This window comes from Scyliorhinus torazame, chromosome 7 (genome assembly GCF_047496885.1).
Source record: "Scyliorhinus torazame isolate Kashiwa2021f chromosome 7, sScyTor2.1, whole genome shotgun sequence".
NCBI lineage: Eukaryota > Metazoa > Chordata > Chondrichthyes > Carcharhiniformes > Scyliorhinidae > Scyliorhinus > Scyliorhinus torazame.
The window spans coordinates 304,447,303-304,462,682 of NC_092713.1; the positions used below are offsets into that span (position 1 = coordinate 304,447,303).

At 47.3% G+C, this 15,380-nt stretch overlaps 1 protein-coding gene and 1 long non-coding RNA gene across 3 annotated transcripts in view; one reads left to right on the forward strand and one right to left on the reverse strand.

Moving 5' to 3' along the window:
- The window catches only part of LOC140427142 (uncharacterized), a 56,857-nt gene extending 42,713 nt beyond the window's left edge, over window positions 1-14,144 (reverse strand). For both annotated transcript variants that reach the window (XR_011948400.1, XR_011948401.1), the window contains exon 1: window positions 13,983-14,144. This is a non-coding gene — a long non-coding RNA (uncharacterized lncRNA). The remainder of the gene's footprint in view (window positions 1-13,982) is intronic.
- A 221-nt stretch (window positions 14,145-14,365) lies between these two features.
- mgat4b (alpha-1,3-mannosyl-glycoprotein 4-beta-N-acetylglucosaminyltransferase B) overlaps window positions 14,366-15,380 on the forward strand; it is a 452,622-nt gene continuing 451,607 nt past the window's right edge. Inside the window, exon 1 of the mRNA XM_072512689.1 lies at window positions 14,366-14,598. Coding sequence (XP_072368790.1) covers window positions 14,508-14,598 — 91 coding nt within the window. The 5' untranslated portion in view covers window positions 14,366-14,507. The remainder of the gene's footprint in view (window positions 14,599-15,380) is intronic.

Consider the following 15,380-nt stretch of genomic DNA (forward strand, 5'->3'; position numbering starts at 1 on the left):
GGTGGGGGGGATAAAATGCTCACTCCTGAACATCCGAACTCTAAGTTTACATGTTATGTCTCCTTGCTCTGCATTCATTTCCCCAGGAAATGGTTTCTAGCTGTCTGCCCTATCAAATCCTTCAAGTCACGTCAATGAGGCCACTTCTTTTTTTAAAATAAATTTAGAGTACCCAATTATTATTTTTTTATTTTCCAATTAAGGGGAAATTTAGCGTGGCCAATCCACATAACCTGCACATCTTTGGGTTGTGGGACTGAAACCTACGCAGACATGGGGAGAATGTGCAAACTCCACACGGACAGTGACCCAAGGCCGGGATTCGAACCCGGGTCCTCAGCGCTGCAGTCCCAGTGCTATCCAATGCGTCACATGCCACCTTGAGACCACTTCTTAACCTTCTACTTAAGGAACTGAAACCTAGACCATGCAACCAGTCCTCTCAGGACAGTAAAGATTGACAACTGATTATGCAGGAGGTAATGGGGAAATAGTATATATTTCAAGTTGTAACATGACCTTGTGATAAAATATCTCAGTTTGCAACCCAATCAAACCGGTTCTCACATTTCGCATTTAGCATAGTTAAAGAAAAATCAAGCACTACATTAACCAAGCTGCCACCGGACTGAGAATTCAAACAACAAAGAGGCTGATGAAAGACCTTTGACATAAAGAGACTACTGTGATTGCTTCCACAATCGAATTGGCAGGAAAATATTTTCAACAAATCCAAAGCTTCAGATCGGAAAATGTCAGATGGAAATGCTGTCGTAATTTCTATTTAAATCCACTATAAGAGTTTATTACAGTTCACTTATTATTTACACTAGCTATGCATTTTATTTATCATCCACTATTGTTTGCTGTAAACATTGTTTTTGACCTTTTTGTTCCGGAGGTAATTTTTTGCATAGAATTACACCACAGAAACAGACAATTCAGTCCAACAGGTGTTGTTCCACATGAGATTCCCTTCAGTGTCCCCCTATCCTATCATTCCTTTCTCCTTGATGTGCTTTTTCTACGTTCCCATAAATGTATCTAATATATTTCCCCCAACCAGTTCCTGTGGTGGTGAATTCCACATTCAAATCACTCTCTGGATAAAGAAGTTTCTCCTGAAATTCTTATTGGATTTATTAATGACCAACTCATCTTTATGACCCAAAGTTTTGGACTTTCCACAGATGGAAAGGTCACCACCTCATCTCCCCCATCATACCCCTTCTTAAAGTCACCTGTCAGCTCAGCCATCAGTTTCACTTTTCCAGAGGAAAGAGTCCCAAGCTCAGGAATACCCTTTTAAAATTGCCTCAATCTTTCCTGCTTTCAATTTCATCTATCTATTCATAGCTAGAGAATCACTTGCAACGGCTTCTTCCTGCTCCTTCATGGTCACCTCCAGTGTCCCCCAAGGATCTATCCTTGTCCCCTTCCTACTTCTCATCTACGACTGCCCCTCAGCAACATTGCTGGATTCTCCACTGCTGACGGCGACAGAGAGATCCGCAATCAGGTGGAGAATCCAGCGCAGTCCAAAAAACATGATTGGCGCTCAACCGTTTCCGATACTCCAGTCTCATGGGCATTGAAGTCCGCGCTGGACACCGGATTCGTCATGCCTCCATGAGTCTCCAGTTTACTGGACTGAGATTCAGTGGGTGAGGATTTGTGCAGGTATTTGTCACCGTTGCCCTGGCCAAGGGGTAAGTCTTTAAGGTGGGTGCCCCCAAAGTCTATCGGAGGGCCCCCACAATTCAAATCCTGCTCACAACACCCCCACCGGACCCCCCCCCACCACCACCTCCCCATAACACGGAACCCTGTCTGTAAGCCAGAGAGCAGTCCAAACAGAAACAATAAAACTCACCTGTCTCCTACACCTGCTGCCTCAGGCAGAAAAAGCAGCAGCTGTAAATTCCTAGAAAGCGAAAAGCACATCTCCAGAGTTTAAACCCCCTCAGATCCTTTGATCTGCACCGCTTCAATTCCCGTCAATGAGAAATTGTTTTAACTAGGCTGTAATTGGCAGCTTCCAAACAGCCAAATGTCTGGATTGTTTGATTTCATTTCCCTTCACACTTGAATGGGCGCGATTCTCCACTCCCGCGCCGGTTGGGAGAATCGCCTGGGCCGCCAAGATTTCCGGGGACGCCGGTCCGACACCCTCCCGCGATTCTCCCAAGCGGCGGGAACGGCCCGGTCGAGTTTCGTGGACCGCAGGCCGGAGAATCGCCGGAGTCACCCAAAATGGCGATTCTCCGGCACCCCCGCTATTCTGAGGCCCGGATGGGCCGAGCGGCCAGGCCAAAACGGCGGGTTCCCCCCGGCGCCGTCCACACCTGGTCGCTGCAGTCGTGGGCGGTGCGTGAATGCTGGGGGGGCGGCCTGTGGGGGGGGGGGGGGGGGGGGGGCGAGGGGGGATCCTGCACCGGGCTTTACCTGGAATGTGGGGTGGCCCGCGATCGGTGCCCACCGATCGTCGGGCCGTCCTCTCTAAAGGAGGACCTCCTTCCTTCCGCGGCCCCGCAAGATCCGTCCCCCATCTTCTTGCGGGGCGGATTTGGACAGGACGGCAACCACGCATGCGCGGGTTGGCGCCGGCCAACCCGCGCATGCGCGGATGACGTCCGTTATGCGGCGCCGGCCGCGTCATCTATGCGGCGCTGCATTTACGCGGGCGACAAGGCCTGGCGCGGGTAGATGACGCGGCCCCGATACTGGCCCATTGTCAGGGCCTGAATCGGTCGCACCGGGGCCGTTCCGCGCCGTCGTGAACCTCAACGGCGTTCACGACGGCGCGGCCACTTCGGCGTGGGAGTGGAGAATCCCGCCCGAATGGATCTCAAATACTCTGTGACACTAATGCAATATTTATAACCATCTAGCTATGATTGATAGCTCTTGACCACATCAAAAGCAGTAAACTGTTTTCGGCTGAGGTCCGATGACGAGATGTGTGAGGGAATCCCTTGCAACTTCCGCCATGCATAAATTTGGGTGGCAAGGGACAATGAATCACTTCTGGGCTCCGCTCCCAGTGTGAGCTTAAATCAAAGGCGATTCATCTCCAGCGGGAGAACATTGTCTCCCAAACGGAGAATCCTGTCCAGCATCTCAAAAGCACATGTTTCTTTTCACACATATATTGATGACATCCAACTTTACCTCACCACCACCTCTCTTAACTCAGTAGAAATTTCCTCCTATAAACAATGAAAAGACTGAAATCATTGTTTTGGGTCTCTTTTCAATACTCCGTTCCCTAGCTACCAACTACATCCCTCTCCCTGGAGACTTAGCCAAACTGTTTGCAATCTCGGGTGCCACATTTGACCCAAAGATGAGCTTCTGACCTCATATCGTGTATCCTTCATTTTAATTCCTCAACCATTGATGATCGTGCCTTCAGCAACCTGGGCCCCAAGCTCAGGAATGGCCTTTGCTAATCGCTCCTCTGAAACCCTTACACTACATTAAATGTGCTGCAGAAATACAAGTTTTTACTTTTAATTAATTCATGGGATGTGGGCATCACTGGCTAGGCCAGCATTTGTTCCCCATCCCCAACTGTCCTTGAGAAGATGGTGGTGAGGCTGCCTTCTTGAACCGCTGCAGTCCATGTGGTGTTTGTTAACCCACGGCACCAATCCCTTCGGTACACCACTGAACACAGGCTTCAACAATTTAAATCTCAGCAAGGGACATAAAGGGACAAGGTTCTCTCCATTTTTATTGGTTGATTTTGATCAACTTTATTCATCAGAAAATACTAATCACATACAGGTATCCACTTGCCAAGTCTTTTCTCCTCCCATCCCTACTTCTCAAGTGAAAAAGGTCCAATTTTAATTTGCCTGCATCTTATAAACAGCAGCAAACAATTGACACCAGCTGGTGATTACACTTACACACAGACATTTTGCAGGTTGTTGCATTGGAAGTTGCGGTTATTGGAAATCAATTTTGGCACAGAGTTCTTTGGAACCTGTGTGAACTGGGAAAGCTTCAGCCCATCTCCTTAGCCAATTGAAGAATTCTTACTGAGAGATATCGTCTGAACCAGGAATATTTAATTAAATATCAATTATGTATTGAACAAGATGAAGAGAGGGAAATGGGATTCTCATCATAGAATTTACAATGCAGAAGGAGGCCATTCGGCCCATCGAGTCCACCGGCTCTTGGAAAGAGCACCCTACCCAAGGTCAACACCTACACCTTACCCCCATAACCCAGTAACCCCACCCAACACTAAGGGCAATTTTAGACACTAAGGGCAATTTATCATGGCCAATCCACCTAACCTGCACATCTTTGGACTGTGGGAGGAAACCGGAGCACCCAGAGGAAACCCACGCACACAGGGGGAGGATGTGCAGATTCCGCACAGACACTGACCAAAGCCGGAATCGAACCTGGGACCCTGGAGCTGTGAAGCAATTGTGCTATCCACAATGCTACCGTGCTGCCCTGAATTAAGAATCATAAAAGGGACAAAGATATAGTAAAAAGGTTATTCAAATTTAACTGTCGATAATCTCCAACAATAATCTCCAACAATAACAAATCTGGAGGAATAGGATTTGACACACGTAAAGTTAATTTTCAGTGTCAGAGAGGTTCTTTGTAAGTAATTAAGAATTATTCAAAATCATTAAGAATGATAAGGTTCATCATTTTCTGGCATGTTAAAATGTTAATTTCTTTATAATTTTGCAAGATATAGACATGTTGGCCAAGCCATCATTTATTGCTTTTTAACGGGATAGTTTGCGAGACCATTTCAGAGGGGCAGTTAAGGGCCAGCCTCTTGGCTGTCTGGAGTTACATATAGGCCAGACTACGCATGGCATCTAGTGGATAAATACCACAACTTCATGTATTCCACATAATTGAATGCAGAGTTTCTCAGCAAGGTACTGGTATAGTGAAGTTTCCACAGGAGCTGGGCAACTCCGACAGCAACTTCCTATTTTCCACTTTCAACTGCGCATGTGCAGTCACCAAAAACTACTATTCAGATTACTTTGTAATAACAGCAAGCCCTGAAATAAAAAACAGTAACCTGCCTTTTTTGCTCAAATGCTGGCAAACCTGCTGTGTGTTTCAACATTTTATTTCAGATTATTTGGATCAATTAGTACCATTCTTGTAGATTCAAGAACCATTTCACAGATTAAGCACATAATTGAGTTGGCATAATGACCTATTGAGGGAGTTGCAAGTTCCAGATAAAATGTGAAACAAGGTGCCCCAAGTAAGGAATTCTATCAGCAGCCCAGCCAACAGTCTTCCCGAAACAGCACCTAACAAAGAAAATTACAGATTTAAATCTAAATGCCATTTTATGGGATCTTGCTGTGCAACAATGGACTGCTGTGTTTCCCACATCATAACAGTGACTACACGTTGAAAAACATAGTGACTACACGTTGAAAAAAGTACTTAATTGGTTGTAAAACCGCATTAGCCCTCCCATTTAGAGTCTAGGTGGTCCTTCGCTCACCTCAGATGGCCACCAAATCCCCCCAAGACCAGAAAAAAGACAAATAATTTGTCACCGTCAGCATTTTACCCCTCCCCTTCCCTCTTTCACACCCCACCCCCAACCACACAACCCAATAAACAGCCAAAAGGAGGAAAAAGGCCCTTTCCTTCCCCCAACCCAAACAAAACAAGAGCAAACATCTCAAGATCATTACTTAAAAGAAAAAAAAACTCCTAAATTAATGAGCTGCAGATACCCCATCTCCTCTGCTCCCATTAACTAACTTTACAGCTAGCAAGGTGACCCCGCAGAGGATAAAACCAGAAATATAATCATACCAACAAGCCCCCTCCCGACATCCAGCTTTAATATAAAAAGTTAGAGGCAAAAAGTAAACCAACACTCATCCCACAAACAATCCCAAAAATACAAACTACAAACTCGCTCAGAAAAAACCCCAGCAACAACTCCCTCACCCACAATACAAAAATCATACAATAGATACAAATGCCCCTAACAATTCAGACATTAGTTTGACCCCCCAGTCCACGTTTCTTTACAAACTCATCCGCTTCTTCCGACACATCAAAGTAATAGCCTCTCTCTTTAAATGTCACTAAACGATAGGCCGGATACACCACACCAAATCACACATTACTTCTGTACAATGTGGCATTGGACTTGTTGAACCGGGCACGCTGGTGATATTGGTCAATGTGTATTCACCGAACTGGGATGACACAGTGTTTATCAATATGGTGTTGGCTTCTATCCCGGAGCTGGATTCACATCAACTAATTCTGGGGGGTAGGGGGGGGACTTCAATTGCGTTTTGGATCTTCGGTTGGATAGGTCAAGTCCTAAGTCTCTTGAGTTCATCAGGGGTAGCAAAGACACGAGAACGGTCTTTATGGAGCAGACACAGGGGACACTGGACGTGGAGATTTACGTATCCGACGGATAAGGAGTTTTCTTCTTTATTTTACACATCCATCAGGTCTACTCCCGGACTGATTTCTTTATGGTGGGTAGGTCTCTTCTTCCCAGGGTGAAGGGTCGAGATACTCGGCTATCGTTATAAAGGATCATGTTTCGCACTTTGTGGATCTGATGTTGGAGCCAGGCTCTGCTCAGTGACCCCCGTGGAGATTGGACACGGCATTGCTGGTGAACAAGGGGTTCTGTGAGTGTATATCCTCTGCCATTGAGGAGTACATTGAGTCCAATAGAAACGAGGTGGTTTCGCCTTCCACGTTGTGGGAAGCTCTGAAGGCGGTGATTAGCGGGAAGATAATGTCTTACAAGGCGCATAAGGATAAATCTGGTAGGATGGAGAGGCAGAAGCTGATGAATTCTCTTTCCGAGGTGGACTGCCAGTACTCGATTACCCCAACACCAGAGTTGGTGGCAAGTTGGAAGAAACTGCAGGCGGACTTGCCCATCGAGTTGCTCTCGATGGGCAAGGCGATGAATCAGCTGCAGTCCTGAGGAGAACTTTCTATGAATATAGGGAGAAGGCTACTCGTCTTTTCCCGCACATGCTGAGACAGCAGGCTGCTTTCTAGGAGATACATAAGGGAGGACTAGAGTGGTGGGTTAGTTTCCGCCCCAGGGACGATTAATGCGGCATTGGAGGCTTTTCATCAAGAGCAATACAAGTCAGAGCCTCCAAAGACTGTCAATGATGCAGTTTTTGGATGGATTGTCCTTCCCAGTGATGGAGTAGGGGAGAAGGGAAGATGTAGAGGCGATGATGGATCCAGAGAAGGTCATGACGTGTATCAGATTAATGTAGTCGGGTAAAGCTCCCGGTCTGTATGGATTCTCTATCGAATTTTATAAACCATTCATGAGTCAGTTCATCCCTTTGTTGCTGGATATGTTCAATGATTCCTTGGCTCAGGGGTGTTGCTAGCCACGTTGGCGAGGGCATTGATTTCCCTGATACTAAAGAAAGATAAGAATCCTACGGAGTGTGAGTCATTCCGACTCATTTCATCATTGACCGCTGATGCTAAGTTATTGGCGAAAGTGTTGGCAATACGTTTGGAGCCCTGCCTTCCGGAGGTGATTTCGGAACAGCAGACTGCTTTTGGTTTTTTTCCTTTTTTTTCAGAATTTAGAGTACCCAATTATTTTTTTTCCAATTAAGGGGCAATTTAGCATGGGCAATCCACCTAACCTGCACATCTTTGGGGTTGTGGGGGTGAAACCCATGCAGACATGGGGAGAATGTGCAAACTCCACACAGACAGTGACCCGGGGCCGGGATCGAACCCGGGTCCTCAGAGCCATAGGCAACAGTGCTAACCTTTGGGCCACTGAGCCACCGTGCCGCCCCGACAGACTGGATTTCTTAACGGGCGGCAATTATCGGCCAACATACAGAGATTGAAAAAATCGTTCTGTTCCCCTCCCCAGTGCCTGAGCCAGAGGTGATTATTTCAATGGATGCTGAAAAATTTGATGGGTTTGAGTGGGGGTATCTATTTGAAATTGGGCAGCATGGTGGCACAGTGGTTAGCACTGCTGCCTCACAGCTCCAGGGACCCGGGTTCAATTCTGGCCTCGGGTGACTGTGTGGAGTTTGCACTTTCTCCCCGTATCTGCGTGGGTTTCCTCTGGGTGCTCCGGTTTCCTCCCACAGTCCAAAGATGTGCAGGTTAGGTGGATTGGCCATGATAAATTGCCCCTTAGTGTCCAAAAACGATTAGGCTGGGTTACTGGGATTGGGTGGAGGTGTGGGCTTAAGTAGGGTGCTCTTTCCAAGGGCCGGTGCAGACTCGACTGGCTGACTGGCCACCTTCTACACTGTAAATCTATGATTCCATCATGGAGCCACTCTCAATCGTAGAGGAAATAATGAAGTTACTTAGGATGTTTGGTTCCTTCTCGGGATACAAGCTAAATTTGGGCAAAAGTGAATACTTTCCGGTGAATCCCCCAGGGAGGGGAACTGATCTGGGGAAGTTGCCGTTTTTCCTGGTCAGAACAAACTTCCGTTAGCTGGGATTCCGGGTGACCCACAATTGGGCCTTGGTCCACAAACCTAACTTTGCTAGTCTGGTGAATGGGGTTAAGGCCGACTTGAATAAATGGGATGTTCTCCCTCTGTCTTTGGCGGGCAGGGTGCAGACTGTGAAAATTAACATGCTCCCAAGGTTTGTGTTTTAGTGTCTCCCAGTCTTTCCCCCCACCAAATCTTTCTTTTGTAGGGTTAATAAAATGGTATCTTCCTTTATTTGGGTTGGCAAGATCCCACGGATTCATCGGATGTTTCTACAGAGAAAGAGGCAGCTGGGGGATTGGCGCTTCGTAATTTGCTATTTAATTGGGTTAATGTGTTGTTCTTCTGGTATATATGTAAAAAGCCTTTAATAAAAATACTTTCAAAATAAAACATTTCACTATTTTAGTTTTGGGTTGCAAATAATGAGACGGTGTAGGGGTGGTTTAGTTGGTGGAAGAACTTTACTCGAAGTGGCAGCCTTTCATCTCCTTTTTCAGATAATTAGTCACTATCACTTACTGGGGGGGTGGGGGGAGTTGGTTTTGGATTGGATCTGATTTATTGCCATGCGTACTGAGGTACAGTGAAAAGTATTGTTCTGCCTACAGTCCAGAGAGATTCATGTTCCATACTTGAAAAGACATAGGACATACATAAATACACAATGTAAACACATAGATCCAGGCATCGGGTGAAGCATACGGAGTGTAATACTACTCAGTAGAGAAGATGAGTAGAGTGATCAAGTCTGTCCATAAGAGGGGAAGAAACTGTTTTTGAACTTTTAGCGCGTGTTTGCAGACTTTTGTATCTTCTGCCCGATAAAAGAGTTTGGAAGTGAGAATAAGCCGGGTGGGAGGGGTCTTTGATTATGCTGCCACTTTCCCAAGGCAGCTGGAGGTGTAGACAGAGTCAATGGCTAGGAGGTGGTTTTGCATCGATGGATTGGGCTGTGTTCATGATTCTCTGTAGTTTCTTATGGTCTTGGGCCGAGCATGATAACTGCGTGATCAACTCATGATTTAGCCGTATCCTGTTCCCTGGCCACCAGTTATTTTCCAACACCCTTGCATCCGTTGTCTCTTGCTCTCCCCTACTCCCATTTTTCTTACCTTAGTGTGGTCCCTGCTCCTACAATTGTCAGTCTGAGCACAGGGTACTGGAGCTGCTGATAAGAACTGCTTATTGAGCTGGCCGTGTTATTGCTAATCACATTATTTCTGTCTGATTCTGTCTGTCTTAGGAATGTGGTCAAGTTAGCTAACTTAAATCCCATTATACACTGTGACCACTACTATTAGCAAGAGTTTAAATGCTTGTTACTGCTATGCTCTAAGAATAAATGTTTCATGGTTAATAATGATTACTGGATATACTTTCTATGATTAGTCTCAATCCTCAATAAACTAACTTATGTAGAGCTATTCTAGTGTTATCCTAACTATACGGTTTTAAGGGGTCTCATCTAGGACCCCCCTTCACACACCTAGGAATTTGAAGCTGTAAACTATCTCCACCTCGGCACCACTGATGCAGACAGAGGTGTGTACGATACTTTGCTTCCTCAAGTCAATGACCAGCTCCTTAGTTTTGCTGACATTGAGGGAGAGATTGTTGTTGTTACATCATGCCACTGGGCTCCATTCCTGTACTCTGATTTATCATTGTTCGAGATCCGACCCACTACGGTCGTGTCATCAGCAAACCTGTAGATGGAGTTGGAGCCATATTTTGCCACACAGTCGTGGGTGTAGGGAGTATAGCAGGGGGCTAAGTACTCAGCCTTGCGGGGCCCCAGTATTGAGGACTATCATGGAGGAGTTGTTGTTGTTTATCCTTACTGATTGTGATCTATGGATCAGGAAGTTGAGGATCCAGTGCAGAGGGAGGAGCCAAGTCCTAGGTTTTGGAGTTTTGATATGAGCTTGGCTAAGATTATGGGGTTGATGGCGGGGCTGTAGTCAATGAATAAGAGTCTGACGTAGGAGTCATTGTCGTCGAGATGCTCCAGGGATTAGTGTAGGACCAGGGAGATGGCATCTGTATGGACAGGTTAAGGCGGTATGTGAATTACAGTGGATCAAGGCATTCTGGGAGTATGGAGTTGATGTGTCTCATGACCAGCCTCTCGAAGCACTTCATAATGATAGATGTCAAGGCCACTGGATGGTAGTCATTGATGCTTGTTTCCTGGTTCTTCTTTGGCACCCATATAGGACCATTGGAACAGAGTAGGGAGAGGTTGAAGATGTCTGTAAACACACCCGTCGGTTGGTCCGCGCAGGATCGGAGTGCACGACCAGGGACTCCGTCAGGACCTGTTGTTTTTTGAGGGTTCACTTTCAAGAAGGCCGCTCTGACTTCAGAAGCTGTGAAGGTAGGTATAGGTGTGTTCAAGGCTGCTGGGGCAGTTGACAACAGTTTGATGGTTTCCTGCTCGAAAGGAGCGTAGAATGCATTGAGTTCATTGGGGAGTGGTGCGCTGCTGCCTGAGATTCTACTCAGCTTTGCTTTGTATTATGTTGTTTAAGCCTTGCCACAACCGACGAGAGTCCATGTCCAAGGGCTGGTTTAAGCACAGTGGGCTAAATAGCTGGCTTGTACAAAGAACAAAGAAAAGTACAGCACAGGAACAGGCCCTTCGGCCCTCCAAGCCTGCGCCGACCATGCTGCCCGTCTAAGCTAAAATCTTCTACACTTCCGGGGTCCGTATCCCTCTATTCCCATCCTAGTAAAGCAGATCAAGGCCAGTAGCACGGTTCAATTCCCGTACCAGTCTCCCCGAACAGGAGCTGGAATGTGGCGACTGGGGGCTTTTCACAGTAACTTCATTTGAAGCCTACTTGTGACAATAAGTGATTTTCATTTCATTTCATTGCATTAGTCTGTGACTGTAGCTTAGTCTGGTATTGTCTCTTGGCAACCCTGAAGGCTTTGCGGAGGTCGTACCTGGATTTGTACAGGTCACGATCACCTGTCTTGAACGCCTCAGACCTGACCTTCAGTACGGAGTGAATCCCCCGATTAAACCATGGTTTCTGGTTGGGGAACGTACGTACTACTTTCTTTGGCACGCAATCTTCCACACACTTGCTGATGAAGTCTGTGACGGTAGTGGCATATTCATTTAGAATGGCTGCTGAGTTCTTGAATATGGACCAGTCCACTTACTCTAAACAGTTGCATAGGAGCTCTTCTGTCGCCTCGGACCAGCATTGACCAACCTTCTTAACCGGATTCTGCCGCTTGGGTTTCTGCCTCTATGCTGGGAGGAGCACTGTCTTAATGGTCCGATTTTCCGAAGTGCAGTCTGGGGATGGATCAGTACGCGCCCTTGATATTTGTGTAGCAGTGGCCAAGGATGTCAGTGCCCCTGGTGGGACAGGAGATGTGTTGTTCGAATTTTGACAGTACATTCTTGTGGTTGGCCTGGTTGAAGTTCCCGACTACGTTGAACCAGGCCTCCGGGTATTCTGTTTCACTGTTTTAATAGCGGTGTACAATTCATCAAGCGCCTTCTTCACTGCCGCCTGGGACGGGATGTAAACCGGCGTGATGATGTCAGAAGTGAATTCCTGTGGAAGGTAATACGAGCACCACTTCACAGTCGGGTATTCCAGGTCTGGGGAGCAGTAGTTTGCCAGGGTCACCATGTCCGAGCACCAGGAGGAGTTGATGAGGAGGCAAACCTCTCCACCCTTTGCTTTGCCTGATGACGCCGTGCGGTCCATCACGGTGTATTGAGAAGCTGTCAGGTTGTATGAGACAGTCTGGTGAGGCAGTGGTGAGCCATGTCTCCGTGAAACAGCACACAGCAGTCCCTTACTTCCTCTGAGAGTTTTGTTTACTAAGTGCAGGGGGAGGTTGGGTGTATGTTATATGTTATTGTTTTGCTTTACCTTGTTATCATGAAAAACTCTTCTGAACAAAAATGTCATGATGTGGAGATGCCGGCATTGGACTGGGGTGAGCACAGTAAGAAGTCTTACAACACCAGGTTAAAGTCCAACAGGTTCGTTTCAAACACTAGCTTTCAGAGCACTGCTCCTTCCTCAGGTGTGGAGATGCCGGCGTTGGACTGGGGTGAGCACAGTACGAAGTCTTACAACACCAGGTTAAAGTCCAACAGGTTTGTTTCGATGTCACTAGCTTTCGGAGCGCTGCTCCTTCCTCAGGTGAATGAAGAGGTATGTTCCAGAAACACATATATAGACAAATTCAAAGATGCTTGGAATGCGACCATTAGCAGGTGATTAAATCTTTACAGATCCAGAGATGGGGTAACCCCAGGTTAAAGAGGTGTGAATTACATCAAGCCAGGACAGTTGGTAGGCCAGATGGTGGGGGATGAATGTAATGTGACATGAATCCCAGGTCCCGGTTGAGGCCGCACACAAAGTTTCTGCTCGGCGATTCTGCGTTGTTGCGCGTCCTGAAGGCCGCCTTGGAGAACGCTTACCCGGAGATCAGAGGCTGAATGCCCTTGACTGCTGAAGTGTTCTCCGACTGGAAGGGAACATTCCTGCCTGGTGATTGTTGCGCGATGTCCGTTCATTCGTTGTCGCAGCGTCTGCATGGTCTCGCCAATGTACCACGCTCGGGACATCCTTTCCTGCAGCGTATGAGGTAGACAACGTTGGCCGAGTCGCACGAGTACGTACCGCGTACCTGGTGGGTGGTGTTCTCACGTGTAATAGTGGTATCCATGTCAATGATCAGGCACGTCTTGCAGAGATTGCCATGGCAGGGTTGTGTGGTGTCGTGGTCACTGTTCTGAAGACTGGGTAGTTTGCTGCAAACAATGGTTCGTTTGAGGTTGCGCGGTTGTTTGAAGGCAAGTAGTGGGGGTGTGGGGATGACCTTGGCACGATGTTCATCGTCATCAATGACGTGTTGAAGGCTTTGAAGAAGATGACATAGTTTCTCCGCTCCGGGGAAGTACTGGACGACGAAGGGTATTCTGTCGGATGTGTCCCATGTTTGTCTTCTGAGGAGGTCGGTCCGGTTTTTCGCTGTGGCGCGTTGGAACTGTCGATCGATGAGTCGAGTGCCATATCCCGTTTGTACGAGGGCATCTTTCAACATCTGTAGATGTCTGTTACGCTCCTCCTCGTCTGAGCAGATCCTGTGTATACGGAGCGCTTGTCCATAGGGGATGGCTTCTTTAATGTGTTTAGGTGCATTCACCTTCCTCAGGTGAATGCACAATAAAAATGTGTGCGTTGGGACATCTTATAACCCTGCCTGGCTTGTGTAAAGACATTATTTTCTTTAAGTACGTGCATCTTCAAGCAAAATGACCAAACTTAAATTAAATAAACACGTTTTAACTTTGAAGATGTCAGAGTTTTAGCATCAAAATGCGCAACTCCCAGGCGCCATCCATGGTTGCCATGGATACTCAGGAGGCAGTGATTACTTTAGCATCATAACAGATACATCATTATGTTGTCGTGGATTACTTTCACTCATCCTTACCTGACAACTTGTTTCTAATGCCTCTCAACACCTTCAAGTTATCCGAAAGCATTTTATTTCAAATCAAGCCTCATTGTTCCGAGGGCCCCCCTCGGTGCGCTGACCCCGGACACCCGCGTCGCGCATGCGTCTTCTGACGGCAGCGCCGGCAAGCGCGCACGCGTCCTTGACCGCCGACCCGGCGCGCGCGTTCTCTCATCAAAACAATCGAGTGAAATAATTTGAGCCGACCGCGTGCGAAGGAACCGCAAAAACCAACCCCGCCACTACAAGGAGCCCACCCCCCCAGGAAATCCATCCGCAGGGTGAGAGGCCGACGCACTGCGTCCGCACGTACACCGCCTCCGCCAGCGGCCGACGTATGTAAGAGTCCGCGGTGTGTGGGAAAAGTAGTGCATGCGAGCGAGGCGGCGCTGGAAGAAAGCGCCAGGTTCGGGTCTCGGTGAAGGAGGCGCAAAAAAAAAAGGAGGATGGAAGGCTCGCTCTAAGATAATAAAATAATGCTAATAATGTCTGCCCGGTGAGATGAGGCTCCGAAATGGGACTGTTCTGACGGCTGTGGTCTTGTGCGGTGTGGTGTCTGTCTCTTGGTACGCGGCGTTCTCCGCTCAGAAAGGTGAGAGAGACCCTCTTGAAGGGAGGGGGGAATTAAACGGTCAACGGGGGCCCGCCCGCCTTGAGCCCCACCACCCTTCACCATCCATCATCCCCACTCAGCATCTCCCCATTGCTCCTCAGCATCCTCCCAACAATACGTCCCTTAACATCCAACCCCCTCTCCCCTTTTTAAAAAAGGAACGATTTTACCCCCCCCCCCCCGAGACTATCCCCACAATTGCTGAGGATGGGTGTTTAATGTTTTATTTCAGACTTAACCCTCTTCCCCCCCCACCCCACACCCACACCCACTCACTCTTCTATGTGAATTTGCTGAAGCCTAAGAGTCTCTCACCAGTAGGCTATCCCACCGCACACAAAAACAACATGGACTTGCATGTGTTTCTGTCAGCATTGAACCGTGTTCATTGTGGGAAGAAATAAAAACATCAATTCAATTTAGAAGCTAAACTGTGTTTCTTATTACTATTCATCTGCTGGTCATCTTTGTTTTCCCCCCTCACAATGTATCCCCCCCCCCCCCCCCCCCCAAAACCCCTCCTAGAACAATGTGCGAAATGCTTGAGGTTTGTTGTGTGTGTTGTGTTTTGCTACTGTGTGTGGCCAGGTTGCCATTCCCTGTGCTGCGTTACCAGTAAAACGCTGAGGGGAAATAAATACAATGTTCCCAACTCCTTTTTCAATGGTAACTCTCTTTAACGTGGGCTGTTTCCTTTGTTTTATTTATTTTTTTTCGCGCGAAAAGAAACCTGTTTACGATAATCGCAGTAATTTATGTCA